Raw genomic sequence first — 19,276 nt, forward strand, 5'->3', positions numbered from 1 at the left:
CAGTGCCAACACCAGGGCATTTTCAATCCCATTCCTAATAAAAATACCACTGCCACGATAAACCTCAACAGCTCCATGGCTAAAACAAGGACAGGCACCAGAGTGTTCCCAAGCTCTACCAGCAGGGAAAAGCTGGACTCTTCACTGAGGTGAAACAGAAGAAACTGGCACAAAAGCAACAACAGGATGAAAGAAAACCAGGTTTGAACAGACAAGGCCAAAGCAGTAAGTCAATGAAGTGATGTGATTTGCTGATTGCTCCAGTGTCAACAAGAACTAATCCTTTTTTCTTTTTTTTTTTTTTTGCTATGTTCTTCTAAAAATTTAATTTTTACCCCTCAAATATGTCTCCAATTCTTTCAGTCAGGCTGAAGTTTAATAGAGGGAGGGATACCAAAGCAATAAATAATTAAAAGACTGTTTCTAAGATTGTCAGTACTGATTATACACCAAAGCAATCTCCAGAAAAGCATGAGTGAAAAGGAGACCATAATATTTGGCAACATGAAACAAATTTCTGATTCATTAAAGACTGACAAGACCTAAATCTGTTGTGTGATATGCACATATTTATCACATTAAGTGGAATGGAAAACTTTACCAAGACCTGATGACTAAAAACTAGTCTGTTTTAAAAAACTAGTGCATTTTTTTCAGTGTAGAGTTATGAAAATTGTTGAAGAGAATACTGCTGCTTGGATTAATCTCCTCAGCTTTTAAAACAAACTTGAAAAGAATTTAAAAGGTTGCAAAATCCTTACTAATTGGAAAAATTGAATTTTGTCCATATGTCCATGAACTGTGTCTAGTTAAATACCTGTTTAATCAAGTCAATCAAATCTTCAGAAAATTACAGCTGTAGAGTACAGATTATTTCTAATCCTGGAGACATTAAAAATCAGTGCAACAGTTAAATTCCTAAAGCTGAAGTCTGAACTATAAGGAAAAAAGTAATTATATCAGAAAAAATATATGGAGAACACTTCATTAAGACACAGAGAAAACCAGAGCTGTTCTGGATTTTTAAAATGAAATAGCACTTTTTTATCTCCATCTGAGGGAGCACCTTGTAGTTATTTGCCTCAACACTGAAGAGATGTCCAACAAAAAATGTAGCAATTGTCATCGATGTCTAGGATCTTACAAAGATGTTATTCATTATTTTTAAAACTGTGAAATGCCTGGTGACAGAGGCTTTAGTACTTACTGGATAAGAGGGGCTACTTCTGCACCCCAATTTTTCCAAGCATGGCCAGCAGAGTTGCCTTGAGAGGCTCCCTGGGCTGATTGCTGCAGGGCTACAGGGGGCAAAATAAAATAAAATGAAACAGGTTTTGGTTTTACAAGGTTAAACATGAGGTTTGCAAGGACTTGGTGTGAGCATCAAATTAGCTCAGGCTGGAAAGAGTATATGTGTGTGCCAGTTCTTTAACACAGCAGAAACCACAAGAAGCACTGCATGACCAAAATTCTACATATGCTATTCCTGAAGCTCAATTATCTCCAACAGCGCTAAATTATCCCTCATGAAAAAGCAGTGAGTACATAAAAACAAACAGACATTCTCCCATGCAAAAGCAGAAACTGTTTGCCAGTAATGCTAGAAATTGAGTACTTTGCTACCAAATGGCTTTAAAGTCCATGAATTCCTATAATTAATGGATTACGCCCTATAAATATCACTGCTGTAATCCACGTTCCCAATATTGATATAAACTTGTTTCAAGAGTATTAAGGTCAGTATACTTTAGAAGCAAATATTTACTCATGTTTTTGTAAAACCCAGTTATCCCTTTAAATATTAAAGCACCAAGTACATATTTCTTTTCTCTCTGCCCCCCCTGCTCACAATAAACTGCTGTTCAACAGTCCAGAAAATCCCAGTAATTCTGTTAGAAAATGCAGAGAACAAATAACTGATTCATACAGTTTGATTTTAAAGAATGAATAAAATCCCTGAAAAGACACAGAGGTATTTTAACTGATGTTTAAACACTCAGAATATTGGAAACAAGCTATGAAAAGAAACTGAGATGTGGTTATATTAATCTCTGCAAAATGTTTCTGCTGGTCTTATCTCTCATATAGGCAATGAATAAAGCCAGAAATAAATTCCTGAAGAAAGAAGGAAAGAGAAAATAAGATCATTTGCTGTGATTCTTTTCTGCTGGGGGAATTGTCTGTAACCTACAGCATATAGAAGCAAGCCACCAGTTGGAGCAGCTTTTGGAGAACAGAAGCAAAACCACTGCAGGTAATCAAGGCTCTGCTCCTTTTGGACTAAGAACGGAAAAACTCAGACTTATTATGAGACCTATTCACAGATCAATTTAAAATGTTACAGTTTTAGAACTGGAGGTATTGTCATCCTTTAACCAAAAGAGCAATCACTTAGTCCAGTTGAGAAGATATAATCTTCTTACAATACCATAAAATTAGTCAGTTCTAGTTGAATTTAATTGTTTCCTTGTTGCCACGTTAGTTCACATTTTTATGAGCATTAAAAGAAGACACACAATTTGCAAATCTGAAGTTCTGGTATCACGCTCAGTGTTAGATACACAGTTCAGTTTTTTATGTATTTTGATCTTGATACTAAAATCCCTTGAAAGGATCACAGAATGCTACATTCAGGCTTTCGGATCAGGCTCTGAGACTGATTTATATTGTATCAAAAGGATATGGGAATCAACGACACTTTGATGCGAGATGTTTCCATTCAAACCCAGTGGACTTTGTGCCCAGGTGGAAACACTGGAACTACAGAGTACTGAAAGGATACAGTGTGCAGGACGTCTAGAGTTAGAGCAACCTAACCTAACACTGGATTTAGCCCTGCTTTGCACAGAGAAGGTGACCAGGTACTGGCATCAGCCAGGGTCCTTCCAGTCCAGACTGTTCTGCCATTCTGTCATTTTGCTGTGCATTAGTGGTTCAGAATTGCAGTTCATAGTGGTCAGATCATGGCATACCCACACCCACTGCAAGGCTTTAGTTGCAGATCTCTGGTTGAACTCCAGCACAGGGTAGGCTGTGGATTATTTTAAACAGATTAAACCCCTTCCAGGGTTACAGTACCCAGCTGTGCACTTGGTCATTAAAATACCTCCGAGTTGCTTTCAACTGTTGCCTTCACGTGACTTTGAGAGGATGACAAACTCTGTTTCTCAGCTGACCAAGGTGCACAACAACCCAGAGGGATCATCACTCCTCCTCAGGGCACTGAGAAGCTTCAGCAAAGAGAGCTGGGCACAGACATTGCCCACATCCCATCTGCCTGAGACCCTCTAAAACCAGCACAGCAAATTCTTCTGAACTCATATACCCTTCAAAAGAGGAGCTATTTGACAATGATTTTGTAACTTCTTTACATTGAGTGTAGCAGAGCACTGGAACAGCTGCCCAGGGAGGTTGTGGAGTCTCCCCCTGGAGACATCCAAACCCACCTGGGCATGTTCCTGTGTCACCTGCTCTGTGTGACCCATTCTTGGCAGGGGTTGGAGTGGATGATTTCCAGAGATCCCTTCCAAACTGAACTATTCCGTGAATACCTCTTGCTTTATGAGTAGGGTTTTGAACAGCTGAATCAAAACACAGCTACAAGTTATGCTTGAAGCTGGATAGAAAAAGTAAGGAAAGGAAGGTCAGATTATTACAACAATATTCATAATATTTCACATTTACAAAAAAGAAAGCTTGTATAGTGCTAATGTATTATCCAAAAACTCTACTGAAATTCAACTGCGATGCTGCAAGAGTAATTCAGGTCACAGTTTAAGCTTGTCACATAATTAGTTTACATTTAATCAGACTGCTGGTATGTAAACATAATTACCATTCTCAGACCTTTAATTGAAATTGTCACAGCACTCCTGCAAGCTCCTTCCCCAGATCTGCTGGAATGGATTTCCTGCTCACAGACACTAAGTGGGCACGACAGTTTTCCTGGAGACTCTGCCACACACCAACCTAGCCCAGACTGGACTCTTCCCAGGCACTCTGGTGAAGAAACAGACACACCACCACAGTTCAGCCCTAATCACAGCTGTAATAAATTAAGTTCAGCTGGTGTTAATCAGGCTAATTACATTTAAGCTAATGCATTACCACCAAATTCATGTACAATGGTTTATGCCAGTGCCAGGAAAGCTTCTCTCTAATGGACTAAATCTATGCAAACTACAATTTATGTGCAGTAGTATCAAAGACCATTTGTGACCTTTGACAAGGTCTGTCCTTCTTGAAAGAGATTACAATTCACCTACCTGATCAGAAAACTAAGAATTTTCATTTAAATAGGAGCACAGTGTTCTTTAAAATTAAAGTTATACCTACACCTGAGTCTTAGAAAATATCAGCCCAAGTACTTAGAAATAGTATGTTAAGAAATTTTTTTCCTCTTAGATGTCCATTAACATCAAATATAGAAGTGGAGCAGCCCTGTACTTGCACACTTCTCCCAGGTGTGCCCTCCAAACACACCTGCAGGTCTTCTCGACTCCATCACCATTTTGTCTCTCACTCCAAACCATTCTCCAACTGAATATTATTAAATATTTTTAAGAACTATCCCTAATTTTTTTAATGCTCCAATTAATATTTTCTTCTTGATAAACAGGAGTAGCAGCAACAAAAACTCCAAAGCTGGTACTGAACTTTCACCCTCCTTGTGGCCTTTTGAACAGCAGGGATGAGAGCTGTGACACCTGCCAGGGAGAAGTGAGGGTTACCTTCATTAATCCCAGCTCAGGATGCAATAGGGTGGCAACAGATTTTTTTTTTTTTTTGTTTGTTTGTTTTTGTTTATTGGTGGATTGTTCTTTAGCTCCTCTTGTTTGCTTGGCCTGCCTAGACCTGATTATCTTTCATGAGGCTGTGGAGTAAATGCAATTACATTAAGAGCCACTCAATATTTGATGAGCAGCAGCCAAAGTTACCCAGAAGGGTCAGGACAGCCTGAAGCTGAGGGGAGATAATGTGCACTTGCAAATGTTACTTACATTCTCCACAAGTTTAAATTACTTTTAATGAAACATTAAGGGAAGATTTGACAAATGACCCCCTGAGACTAAAAGTTTCACAGGGATCTTGCAGTGAAATTAGATTAATAGGTAAATTTTCAGCATGTAGTTTTTGCTGTTAAACCAAAATCTTTTTACTACCTAATTTCTCCTTATTATCATATTATGTTATACTCAGATCATTTTCCCCTGTGCAAATAACCTTTATTATTTACTCCCTCTTACTTACTAATGTCAGAATGTCTCTGCCCTAATTTCTTTCAGGAAACTGAATATCCTTCAAAAGGCATCTCCAGGATCCTGCAGAGCACCAATAAAACTAAGTAAGATTTTTCACAAATGTTTAACACATTCAGAATATTTCCCTTGTGCTTCCATGGCAGATGAGCAACCCATCACTCCAGTGACAGGACCTAAAGAGTCCCTCCCTCTGATTACCACCGGGCAGTGTTTTGAAGAACAAGGCTAGAGGATGTGTTCTTGTGCAATTTAATTAACAAGCCATTTCTGCTCCATCAAACATCTGTGCTCTGGCTGACACACTTAAACATGTGAATGAAACAGGTGAGCTGCTTCCTTTTAAAGGAGAATCCTGTTTTCTGTACTGGGGCTCCTCCTATAGTACTAATACAACAAATATTTGATAGTTACTGAACAGAGGGTTTCTCTCCTCATGCCAATAACCATTCCTGAATACTGACTTCCTCATAGACCAGGTTTTGCCACTGTTTAATGTAAATTTATCAGACATCAAAGTGAGCTGAGTTCTAGGTTATTCCAAGACAAAAGGGAACACAACCTCACTGTGCATGCTGATGGCCAGGAGTAAATTGCATGTCTCACTGTTAGGCTTGGCTTTAAAACAAAAATAATAATGTCAGATTCTTCTACCACAATGGTTGAAAGTGGGTTCTTCATTACCTCAGCCCCAGAAACCTCCTGAGGTCACTAAGGGGGTTTGCTGCTATCTCAGGTTTCTTTCACCAAGGCTCTCAAAGCATGTTGCTATTTTCTATTACAACAAGAACTCTGATTGCTTCTGCAGCCAATTACTTGTGCTCAAAGGGAGCAAGAGCTGCAGGAATGCATCACTTGATGTTAGAACATGTTGTAATTAGGTTTTCAGCCCTAATCACTGGGAAGGATAAAAACTTCCCTTGCAGCTTATAAATGCCAGTATCAACAAACAACATATTGTTGCATAAGTAATTAATGTGATTGACACTGGGTTGGGGTTTTTTGTGAATCAGACTTCCATATATATGGATTTGAGTGAATTATGTCCTGGAGAGCATTTCATAAATGTTCACGTTTGTAACCAGCAGCACAATTTTGCTAATCATGGCCCATTGACAGATAGCTTATCCTGCCGAGTCCAGAAGAAAATTCCTGGTTAAGATTAGCCCATTAATCCCTTAGATTTGCTTTACACCTGCCTTTGCTGGGAGGTGAAACCAAGAGGTCAAAAAAAGAAACTCAAACCAGTATTTTAATTGTGTGAAAAAAAGAAACATCCTGGTAACATTCATCCCTGTTACTGGTAAGAGCTTTAAGAAACCCCTGCAATTTTCCAGGAGACTCCAGAAGTTTCACATCTTGTAGATTTGCTGCCATTCAAAAGAATAAAAACATTGCCTTATGACATTAAGAAACTCTTCAGGGGAATTCATTTTGATTTCCACTCTATTTGACCATGTAACAATGTAAGTGTAGGCAATAATTTTTTACTGGAATAAATTCCCCAAATCTGCTATTCTTAAAATGATCAAACAAAATGTTTCAGTTTCATCATCAGATTATTTCAGTTTTTTTTAAATTGACAGTCTACCACTGAAATGGAGAGACTCACGAAGAAAGGTTATGCTTCCACAACAGAGGTTTTCCAAATGGAAAATAACAGAAAAAGTTATACTAGCTCTCCTAGGCGCAAGATGGGATGCACTTGGGGGAAAAAAGATCTTCACCAGCGTTAAGAAAACAACTAATCAATGAGCTCAGTCCTGCTCCAGATTTTGTGTTAAATACATCACTAGTACATGCTCTAAATAGGAAACTAACCAAGAAATAAAGCTGTCAGTTATTTTTTTTCCTTCCTTCTTTCTGTTTGTCTCCCTAAAACAAATTAAGCCATAAAGCCTTGCCAGGTTTCTGTCCCCCTGGAGGGAAGGCCTGGCTGGGCAGCTCAACCAGCAGCAGGCAGAGCTGGCTGTGCCCACTGCTCCAGGAGGTGATTAAGGAGCACCAAGTAGCACCAGTTGTGGAATTTGAGAGGAACACCTCTGAGGAGCAGGGCTGATACAAAGGTCAGCGTGAAGGGAACGAGCATTTGTCCATGGGTGAGTCCATTCACTCTTCCCTCCCCAGCTCCTGGCACTGCAGCTGTCCCAGAGACCCAGGGACTGAACGCGGGATTGTCACCTCTGGTCGCCACTGCTCCCTGGAGGGCAAACAGCCCCTGGCTGTGTCCCAGCTGACACCACACTGAGTCACCCCAACACTTCTCCCTCCTCTTCCTTCAGGACACTGGATCACGGCTGGCCTGGAGCCACAGAGCAGCTGCCACCGGCAGACTCTGCAGCCTTGAAATTGGCAGCCACAGCCTGTTATTTATCTAATATTGAAATATAACACCGCAAAAGTGAGCTAACTACAGGTGCTGAAACGCCCTCCCCTGTGCATTAACCCTTCCCTCAGACCCTGATTTGGCTGCTGCACTGCTATGATCTATTTACCCCACCCAGCAGAATCACAAGGGTGCTTGATGTTACAGATGAGAGAGTGGTGAGAGCTTTTCTTTAACCAGCACATTTCCCCATGCCAACACATCCACAGGCAGTGGGAGAAGCTGCAGCTTTCAACACATTGCAGTTGCAAGACATCATAGCCTTCAAAGCATCACTAGAGAAGCAGTCGGACACTGACATTATCAGAGCACCGGGGAAGCAAATGGCCAAATAATTGCATCTTTGTCAGTGCCATTTTACTCCTTGCAGGAGTGTTGTAGGTGATAATTGACACTGTCATCATGTAAACAGCAATCGCCTCTGGGCGCTAATGTGGAACATGTGCTGTGCTGAGCCATCCCCGGGCCGGGTGAGAGAGCAGCCCTGGCAGCAGCCCGGTCATGCATTACTCGGCAGCAGCTCCGCGCTGCTGCTGCTGCGGCTCGGGACCTGCTTCCCGTACGAGCGCATGATCAATCTGTTGTAGACACAGCCGACTTGCAAGTCACTGATGCTATCTCAGCCGAGTGGAGAGCTGTACCGCAGAGGAGTGTTCAAACATTCATCAGGAATCCCCACACTCTGTGAAATGAGTGCTGAACGCTGTGGTTCCGGGGAGGGATGCAGAGCCTGCACACCCTGACTGAGATCGCAGCTCCTGAGCATCCCAAATTCCCGTAGGGAGGTGTGTACACCCCTAAAGGATGTCCAGCCCGGGATTAAGAACATGGATATAAAATCCGCTCCACTAACATTAATGTGTTTAAATAATTAACTTATCTAAGTGCAGTACCTAAAAAATGTTGATCTTGAGTCTCCAAAAGTCTGTGTGCTTCAATTCACACAACTAGAAAAGCTTCATTGGTGTAAATGGAATTTCCATAAAGCACCATACCCACAGAATAATTCCTATGGGATTGGGGCTGCAGTTAATTACAGTAACTGCTTAACATGCCATTTTCCCAAGTCATTTATAGATCTTTGGCTACAATTCATTAAAATTAGGTTTTTTATATATTTTTCCCTCTTGCACAAAGAAACAATGGTGATTTGAGCAAAATAATCTGTTCCTCCACAGACACACAGAAGTATTGCTCCACAAAAAAGTGAAGTCCAAGGACTCTAGTGTGAAGAAAATAAGGATTTATAACTGCTATGGTGACTGCAGGAAGAAAAGTAAAATAGCTTATCCTGCTGGTTATTTGGGGCAAAGTCCAAAAGCTGTCATTTACATCAGACCACTTTACACATTTAAAGGGCAAGTAAAAACAGAGGGAAAAGGTCTCCCTGGAACACACACTTGCTTTTTTAAAAGTCATTCTTAAAGCAAAAGTGTGAAATGGGAAATCACTGCCAGTTATAACTATGGTAAAGTGAAAAAAAGGAAACATTAACGATTTGAATTGCCCAGGCTCTCTTACTGAAGTTTTGTGTTCACTTTTTATTTGAAGGCTTCAGCATTCAAGCACCTGTTTGAAAACCAATTATTAAGCCTTCATGTTCAGATATTTTTGAATTTATTAAGTGCCTGTTCAAGAATTATGCATGTGCCAAAGTGAAAATTAACCCAGTTGTCTGTCTGAGGTAATAAGGTATTTTTATGGCAGAGAAATATTTTTTATTTCTACAAAGTTGAACTACGACTACATACCTACAGTACAGAACAGGCTAAGAAAGCCACCAAAAAAACTAATACATATGAAGAATAAGTAAATAATTGCAGCTTTTTAAAATGAAAATATGTTCCTGATGGCTGTGTCATTATTTAGAAAGTGAGCTAGCCTAATACCCAGCTGTTTTATAATCTAATGCAAAGACAAAAATCATTGCTCTCAGAGAAACAAAAGTTTCCCTGAGTTACGTTTCCTCAACTGCTTTGCTTCAATCATCCTCCATTTGAATATCAGATGATCTAACAAATGCAGTATCACTTGCCAGATTTGTGTTTGTGTGTAGAAATTAAAGCAGCCAGGCACTGCAGAATCAACAGTGTATGTGCTGCTGGAGATCTGCCTGTAGGGGAAGTTTGTGACATATTCTGATTTTAGTCTAGAAAATAAGACATACAGAAGAGGGGTACATAGTTAAGGAACTTTGTTCAGTCTCCCATCATTAATAACAATCTTAGATCATCAAATTATGTAAGTTAAAATGACTTAGCTTCATTCAGCCTTGCTGAGAAAACCAAACTCTGTCACATATTTTCTACACTGTCCATGTAAAGACAATGAGAGCAGAGTTAATAGTTTGTACTGCAACAGGGAAAAAGAAGTTAAATTAAAGGAAGAAGGATTGTGCCTGTGTAGGAGGGTTCACACATCTGTAGAACTAAGTCTGGTTGTTAGCTTTCAAATGCTAGTTAAGTGTGAACTACTTGTTAAAAATAAAAATCACAGATGCACGCAACATACAAACAATACACAAATTTAGATTAAAAAAAACAGAAAATGCCTTAACAGATTTCATACCAAAACTCAACATTTTGTGCACTTTTTACAGGGTGGTTGGTAGGATTTCAACATCTAGACACCAGATAAGTTACAAGAGTCACCAGATAAGTTACAAGAGTCACAAAATCATTCCTCCTCACTGAAAGAGTCTGTATTGTCTTGTTAGTACCACCCCAGCATTTCTATCCTGTTTCATTTCCTGGGAAACGTATCAGAAAGGATAGAGCATGGGGAAGATGTGAGCAAAACCTTACAGGAAAGATTAGTACAGAAAAAGCATGACAAGCTGAAGAATGTGATGTAAGAGTTGTAGTGAAATAAAACCTATTAATACAGCAGCAAGCATGTTGTTTGTCATTGTTCTTCAGTACTCAGGACTAAAATCCCACTCTACTGAGCAAGTGCCTTGTGCTATTTTCTGACTGTATTTCTGGTTGTCAGCTCTGTTGTCCCCTTTGCAGGAATTGTGGAAGATGCTCTGTATAATTGAATGGATGTTATCCACCACAATGCATTCACAGCATTTTCACAGCAGAGGATATTGCTCTCTCCAGTATGACAGCACAAACACAGACTCAAGTGCCTGTGTACAACAGGATGGAGCAGCTGCACTTATAGCCTGGCATTTTAGCAATAAGAGAATTGTTCAGAGGAGGGAACATATCTAATAAACCAATATAGCTAGGAAAAAAACCTTGTGGCACAAAGATCCTTCCACTGACAGCTTGAAAACTGAATGATGTTTCTGGGATGCAGTCTGTATTTTACTAGGAATAAAGTATGAGGTTTTAAAAAAGTAAAATACATGTCATTTTAATGTGCTCATGCTAGCACCTTCATGCAGTTGCTCATAGATCTGGGCAGAGTAACTTACAGCTGATGTAATAATCTGGTGTTGGAAGATGGGAAAATGTGATTGTTTCCAATAATTGTTTCATGGTGTGAGGCTGGAGAGCCTCAAACTCCACAAAACCTAGAAGTACACATAGGAAACAACCTGCTTATGCAAAGATTGAGCTGAACCTGTGAGAAAAGCCATACAGTGCTAACACCAGAGTTGCAGATATCCTAACCTCTGGGAAAGCAGCAATGCACATGTTCAACATCAATGCTGTGGTGGACCCAAACAAAAACCCAAGAGCTGAACTGCTCCAAAGGCAGCAAGCTCAAAGGCTCCAGTTGCAATGCTCTTGCCCATATTTACAGGCAGTGCTGAGGTGCCTGTCCATTGCCATGTGAGATCTGACAGTGCTGTATCACACTTGCCATAGGCATCATCACTCCTTCCCCAGAGCACTGAGAGTTATAATCCCATCAAACCAAACTAACTTCACTGAGTTTGATTTTGCTTCTGCTTTCATCATTCTAAATCAAATGGGAATGACAGACTGACAGGCCTTGTGAGCACACACAGCATAGCACAGCCAGAAATTTCCTTTTGAAGTTTTCAGTCTGTTCATTTACAGCAGGAAGCAACAGTCCTGATCATGTGTTGCATTTGAGCAACTCCATCCACATCCAGGGATGCTCTGCAAAGCATCTGACATGTTTGTTTTGTTTAACAACAATGAATTTACACAACAAGAAGCCTTCCTTCACTGCCTTTCATTTGTCTATTGACTTGTCTCAGAGTTTCCTTGAGTCTTCAGGCTGTAAAATCACAGACAGCAATGGAAAAGGTACTTTCTGACCTTAGCATCAGTGATTTATTATGAAATCAACATTTTAGCCAAGCAGTGATGTCACAGCTTCAGAAACATCCACCCAACTCAACAGCTTCTACCTCCCATTCTAGCAGCAGCACAGGAATTCTTAGAGTTTAACCAAGCTGGGGTAGGACAGCCTGTGCCAGGACAAGACAGACAACGTGAAAACCACCACATCAGCAGGTGACCACACCTTGCTATTGCTTCTAGATGTGATTCCTAATGAGAACAAAGCTAACAACACTTTAAAAGCACATGAGTAGATGTGCTTATTAAATGAAAAACACAAAATCACTTGGGTTTTCTTTTGCTGAATTAGACTCCCCTCCAAGATAAATACATTAAATAAAAAAGAACAACAAAGCAAAAGAAATACCTTTTTAGTCTTCTTTTTCCTTAGGGAACCTTTTTGAAACTTCTGTTAAAAATAAAAAAAAGCAACTAAGACCCAACATCAGCATTCCTTGCCCTATTCTCATCAGCCTTCCTTACACAAGCAATCCCACTCCTGAGATCTTCAGCAAAGAGAGTCAGTCAAAAATCCTACTCCTAGCTCTACCTTCCCATGGAAGATGTAGAGCTTCTCCTACTTTAAGCATCTCTGATTTTAGCCTCAACCTTCCAAACTTCTTGGTAAAACTCCATCACTGTCCACTCCTCCTGATATTATTGGTAAAAACCAAAGTCTGAATTTGGCTCTGTTAAACACTGACTTCTCTCTGCAGCCTTTTCTAGGTGAGCTCTCCATCTGCTCCAGGAGCAGCTGAAAACAATGGAACTACCAATACTGATAACAAATGTCAACTGTGGTAGAAACCCATGCAGAGTAATTAGGATTACATTAGTTCAGATGCCAAGAAGACTAATAAAGTGATTAGAACACTAAAAGGATGAAAGATATAAAGGAAGAAAAAGCTCTGTCATGTCCACAGGTCTCTGAAATCTGTATCAGGTAGTTATAATCATTAATAGCTCCAAATATGATAGAAGACCTGGAACTCATGGGAACACCTGCATCCAAATCCTTGCACTTGAGGAATGACTTAGCAGCCCTGATACTGGTAAATATTCATTATTTGTGTTTTCTGCTGCTAAAAAAATATCTACATCAGAAAATAGCTCTTCAGATTAATTGCAGAATTGATCTTTTTAATGATTCCCCTACCCAGAACTCACTGATAACCTCTGTTAACAAGCTCCACTGATGTTCTGTAAAATCACCACCAAAACAACACAACTCTGAATCCTGAGATCATCAGGAAGGGGGATTTGTTATGCCATGGAGAAGGAGAGGCAGTGGTAAGGAGCAGGCACATCCCACAAAGCACTTGCAGAGCAGGTCAGGTCCCGAGAGCTGTGGTTGTGCCATCTGTCAGCACTAATCAAGTCCTTCCTTACCTCAAACCACTATTCATGCTCCTGGGAGTTACAGCTGTGCCAGACTGGAGAGGAGAAGGAGCAAAAAAGTGTAAGGTATTTCTGCACACTATTTGGAGTGTTTTGAAAACTCACAGTGTGCACATGCTCTTCTATTTATGTGAGGTCTTGAAAAAAGTCAGCAGCTTGAGCTAATTCAAGTCGCACTATCCACATTTTAAGAGGATTCTCCAGGAACTGTTAGAGCCTTATTATTCTACTAATAAAGTTCAATAGAGCATCCTTGACTAAAGGGTTGTAGGCAAGAGGTTTTACTTATGGTCACCCTCATTGAACTCCTCCAGGAAAAATGCTGGTTATTTGGTATTTAATACCACACAGAGCAGTTTTAGGCAACACAGTAATGAACCCAAACTCTGAGCACAGCACTGCTGTTGGCATGAGCTCATCCTATCACACTGCAAAAGGTGTGTCAGTGCTCGTGCCCCATGTGCTTCCATCTCAGGAATTCACTGAGCATTACGTACCACATGTCAGATTTAGCTCCTGTGTTCATTCCTAGCAAGGAAAATCTCATGCCATATGATAGTTGCCAAGGTAACTACTCTGCCAGGGGAAAGGTGGAATCTGAGGATGGTCTGTGTGAGCTCTCATCAAACAGAACAGCTGCCCTAGGTAATTCAGCCACCACGTCAATCTGAGTGCATCTCAGTGGTTTTGCATCCTCACCTAAGGCTTACCTGTCTGAGGGCTGCTCAGGGAAAGGAGTGCTCTGTGCAGGTTTGGGGAGCTGGAATTTCAGCATGGTGTAAGCTCAGCTCTGTCAGGGCTCCCTCTGCACCTGTGAGCAGCACGTTGCTCCAGCCTGCAGGAATGAAACACGGATTACCTTGGTGGGGCAAATACAGCTGTCTGTGACATTCTAAGTAGCTATAGTGCAACATAAACTCCTCTCCACAGGGTAATATTTGAGTTAAGATGCACCTGAAACTGCTAAAAAATGCACACACTGTATTTTCTGAAATCAATACAGAAGAGGGTCTAATATTATCCAGGTATCTGAAGCACAGGGTGCTCCATGCACTCACAATAACAATGTGCCAAAGGCACCAGGCAAAGCAGCGAATACCAGGGATGTAACAAAGTTTGGTGACCTCAGAAAATCATTCAGGAATTCCTACTTCTTACCTGCAGACTTGTTGCCATGAGCTGCCCTGCATGGAAAATGCCTCAGTTCTCTAGATGGAAGCAAGGCACCTCCATCAGCTGATCTCAAAAGGCACCTCAGATAAGCAAAGAGCTGCAGCAGGAGCTCCCTAGTGCAGAGCAGATGTGTCATCAAAACAGGGGCATGAGGGAAGGCTGCCCAAGTTGAAGTGTATAATCCATAAAGCGTATTTAAATCAAAATCTTCAAGTTTTCATTGTGCATATGTACCAAGAAATCAAATACATTGTGCATATGTACCAAGAAATCAAATGCATAAATGCTTTCACAATAGCCACTGAAATTAAGCCTTATTTGTGCTCTAAAATGCACAACAATCTACTTGCAATGGAGATGAGGCAACTGTTGGTGCACATATACTGTGTTTACAAATTGTTATTATGCTTGAAAACTCTGCCTTTGATCAACGTGTTTCTTTCTTTCTCTCAACCAATGACAATTTGGTGCAAGAGAGATTAAAGACATAATTAACCCAGGCTGTTCCATCCAGAGTCAGACACATAGTGTGCAGAGCCACACTAAAAATCTTCCCAATGCTGGAGCCTTCATACAGAACATAAGTGTGCTCCTGTGCTTGCACCACAATCACTAATTGTTTAGAGTTCTGATTCTATTTTCCTTCTCTCAGATTCTCATATAGAAACAAAGCAATCACTACTAGTTTTCCACAGAATCCCTGATAGACAAATCACCTTTCATTCTAAGGGCAATGACTCTCAGGGACTAGAACAACAGCATCCTAATAGAGCAAGTGGAATAGAAGAATCACTCACAAAAGCAAAATTTAAAGCAATCAAATAACATCAAGGAAAAAAAGAAAAACCAAATCCTAGTGTCCCATCAGAAAGTTAGAAGAAATTTGAAATCAATTACATGTGTTACACTTATAAAAATTCACAAATCCTAGTGGAGGCTACTAAATGATTCCTTGATATCTGTGAAGTTAATTAATGTTTTTAGCCAAATTATCTACTCAGTGTTTTTGTAAACAATAATGTGGTAAGCATCATCACCTGGGGTTAAATTCAGCTTCACCACAACCTTCTTGATGCTGTAGAAGAGACACCCATGACTGAAATACTTCTACAATTTGGCATTGCCAACAGCTTTCCCCAGGAGCAGCAGAAAAGCTGGGGTCAGTGTTTTGCACAGACTGGAAAACCTGTCATCTGCTTTCCTCATTCACCCCTTCTCCACCTTTTCAAGGAGTCACAGCCACTGGGACAGCCTCCATCTATAAACCCTGTGGTGCAATAAACCTAAGAAATTGGTACATCTAAAAAAAGCTTTAAAACTGACTTAAAAGCATGAGCCAGATCTTCATTCTTTATGACGGGAGCTGCACAACACAGCAGCTGTAATCCTAAGGAAAATCATATTGTTTAACACCTATTGATTATTAATCCATTCAAGAATAAAAGTAATCTCAATTGACAAGGTAATGCCAAATCAAGTGTCAGCCCTGAATGCTTAAAATGCTTCTAAAGTTTTGCTCAGACAATGACACAGCACATCTACAAAGAGCAAGGAACACAATGAAATAATCATTTATCCAAACTAAAAGTGCATGTGTATAATAAACATTAAAAGGGCATGCATTGATCCATATATTAATCAGATTCATACCCAGAGACCAATTTTTCTCTCTCTGAGCTGTGAAGAACAAGGCTATGAATCATATTGTGAACATTTAAGGATCACACTTGAATAACCTAATTGTGTACAGCAATGATAGGATGAAAAGAAACTTAATCAAACTCCGAACTGTTGTTAGGTTTCATCCTCTTAAATACAGTTCTATGACATGATGCTAATAAATTATTTGGATGGAAAAAAATGTTGCCGTACCTTATTAATATTCTGAATCTCATCCGCCCATTTTCTTCATGCTTCATCTCTTCATCTGAATAGAAAAACACAATTACAGAGAAAAACATCAGGGTTTAATGCAAGTTTTGTTTCTTTTTTGTTACAAATCATGTAAACATATACTTTTTATAAATTTACTACCTAACAGAGGAACTGGAGTTTTGCTACATGTGAAAACTGTCAGCCGATCTTTAAATATTTATCTTTTAATTCCCCTGGTTACATGTACTTGGGAATGTTTTCATAAATACATCGATAACTGTCTTGTACAGCTCATTAAGGAAGCTTTTTATCCTTTAGTGTAATAGTTCAGTTTACAGTTGCCTGTGAATCACTTTTATGGCCCTCCATTAAGCACGCCCTTCAAACTGCAATTATTTGTCAGATTTTGTATATACGGAAGCAATCACCAGAGAAACAATGAAAGCTGAGAAGATGCATAAACACTTGGAGCCAGAACTTGGCCCATCTCCAGCAGTGCATTCCCTCCCCCAGCACTGACTCTGCAGGGAATGAGATGCACTTACCAGATCCACCCACGCAGGGCAGGCAGGTTGTCCACGCGGCAGGGTGGGAATGCTGCCTGGCATTAACCAGGATGGGATGCCTTGAATTTCTCCCTCAAATCCCTCATCAGCCTTTGATCTCCCAGGACATCATTCTCTCACATGTTGCAGTTTTACAATTCCCCTCATGACCTTGACTATCAAGGAGGGGATCTCCTCCACTTGAGCTTCTTGCCCAACCCAAAGCCACAAACACAAACAAGCTTCTGCTCCAGAGAAGACTTACTTACAGGAATGTAGACCTTTAATTTAATATGCCATAGTTATTTTTACTTCCTAGAACTATTTCCTAGCAAAATATAGACTTAGATAAATAAGTTCTTCAGTACCAAGTTTGAGAGCTTTTTTTTTTTCCCCCAATGCAGTTAGTGTTCCATACCTGCTCCCAGAGTGCTTCCTTCATGAATTAGTCTCCTGGAAATTTACAGTGGCATCCTATTATTTTTCCCCAAACCTAGTTCTGTAATTGACTATCTGACAGATATTGCCATTTGCCAGGTCAGTGTGAATTCAGTCAAACAGGTAACCTTGCAGGGAGCTGGAAAGGATGTGCAACAGGTTTTAAACTCCAGCCCACAGCTCTGATTGTCCACACCAGCACTCTGCAAGGGAAGCATAAACCAAACAACAGCACCCAAGGATATAATCCATTGGTCCATCTAGTGAAGAGAGATGGAAATAATGTCTAAGGCAAGGCAAATAGACTAAAATGAGGAAAGATTTCCAGCAGACTTTTTTCCAAGTGGATGGAGCCCTCTCTGCCAAGGATAGGCATCAATAGATGCTACTGGGGTACCAGCATGAGGGAGCTCAGCTGAAAGAACAGATTAGATTAACATGATTAATTCTCTGATTGTATTTTGTTTGAATATTCTGACCCACTGCTGCTGAAACCTATTAAATATTTCACTGCCAAATCTCCTCTTCTACAAGAGCTGTGGGTCTCAAGAAGTTAACTTACATCGTCTACTGCAGCTAGAACTATTTGCATTTCTGCCTGTTGGCCCCCTGAAACAGAATGCTTTTGTAGCAATACACATTACATTTTAACACATACAGATGTGGCTTCTACCACTATCGAGCATCACAGACTACATTTCTTCTAGTATCAAATCAACTCACGACTAATGTTATAAATACCAAAGAATATTCATAAGGATTTTTCACATGGTGCGAAATACTGCTGCAGTTTAATTTTACAGAATGCTTACATTATTAAATGAGATATGGGACGCTGATCAGTTAGCTACAAGGTAAAATAGTACTAAAAATTTTAGCAGCTCTGGAGAGAGATAGAACAAGTTTTGTTCAGTCACAACACTAAAGACAAACGGTGATGGATGTGGTGGTTGGTGATGGCTGCATTGTGCCTCCCTTCTGATATTCCTGATAGATTTCACTGCTCCTCACATGCTCAGGGAGGCAGCAATAATGGATAACAAAAGGTAAAACTGGAGAACAAAGGAAAAAAGCTCATTGAAAAGTGAAAGAAAACTTACCTTCTAAGGAGTTTTCTTGCTTGATTCTGCCACCTTATGTGATGTCTAAAAATAGTTAAATCCAAGTTTTTTATTATTACTAATTCCTGCTAAACATGTCACATCCAGGAGACCATTAATGTGTTTTTAAACACTTGGACATGCAGTGCTGCCACAGTATATATTATTTAAAATACATTTGCCTGTCACACTTGAGCAGGTGGACAAAGAGTTCCTATTGTGACAGACATCCAACTACTGTACCAGTAGCTTTTTTTTTCTTGAATACTGCTACAATTTTTTCTAATTACTTGCTAACATGCTTTGAGGTACTGCAGAGAAGTGATGCCCATTACTAACAGCTGCTGTTAACAGAGGATTTTTCAATAGCATGAACAGGAGCTTTGTATTTTAGGAGATACTAAAAGCTTTCATCTGGCCTCCAAAATTCCAGCAGCATTTCAAAGCACAAAAACTCTGCACTCTTCACTCTGTAGCCTTGTGCCATAGAAAACAGAGGCCTCTCTCAGACATGGAAACAGAGCAATGATCCAGCACAGACACAGCCCGTAATGAGAGGTCCTGATGAAAGCAGAAGCAGGATCCTGGAGCACTGCAGCCCCCTGAAGCCTGTTGATCATGTGGCTCTCAAGCAGTTGTTAACAGCAAATTGGCAAAGTCCACAAACCTCCAAAACTCAGGATCCCAGCAATGAATAAGGACCAAGACCGAGCAGTAATTTTTAGCAAAGCCAAAAATGCAGGCATGTGCACTTGTAAAAGAAAATGGTTTTATGTTGCTTGCTCAGTAGTTTACTGAAGTGAACTTACTCCTGTGACTCAAGACTCTTCTCCATTTT

At 40.1% G+C, this 19,276-nt stretch overlaps 1 protein-coding gene across 3 annotated transcripts in view; it reads right to left on the bottom strand.

Moving 5' to 3' along the window:
• Positions 1 to 19,276, bottom strand: part of LOC146431812 (uncharacterized) — a 92,317-nt gene that overhangs the window by 45,158 nt on the left and 27,883 nt on the right. For 2 of the 3 annotated variants that reach the window (XM_085072159.1, XM_085072158.1), the window contains exons 3-6: positions 16,353 to 16,407; positions 14,466 to 14,593; positions 14,018 to 14,142; positions 12,277 to 12,318 (exon numbers count right to left, since the gene is read on the bottom strand). In XM_085072159.1, the coding sequence (XP_084928285.1) occupies positions 14,033 to 14,142; positions 14,466 to 14,593; positions 16,353 to 16,407 (293 nt within the window). In that variant the 3' untranslated portion in view covers positions 12,277 to 12,318; positions 14,018 to 14,032. Of the gene's footprint in view, positions 1 to 11,071; positions 11,168 to 12,276; positions 12,319 to 14,017; positions 14,143 to 14,465; positions 14,594 to 16,352; positions 16,408 to 19,276 lie in introns of those variants that run through there. The other variant, XM_085072160.1, reaches the window with a different exon arrangement.

Source organism: Lichenostomus cassidix, chromosome 12 (assembly GCF_008360975.1).
Source record: "Lichenostomus cassidix isolate B80296 chromosome 12, HeHo_3.0, whole genome shotgun sequence".
Lineage (NCBI taxonomy): Eukaryota > Metazoa > Chordata > Aves > Passeriformes > Meliphagidae > Lichenostomus > Lichenostomus cassidix.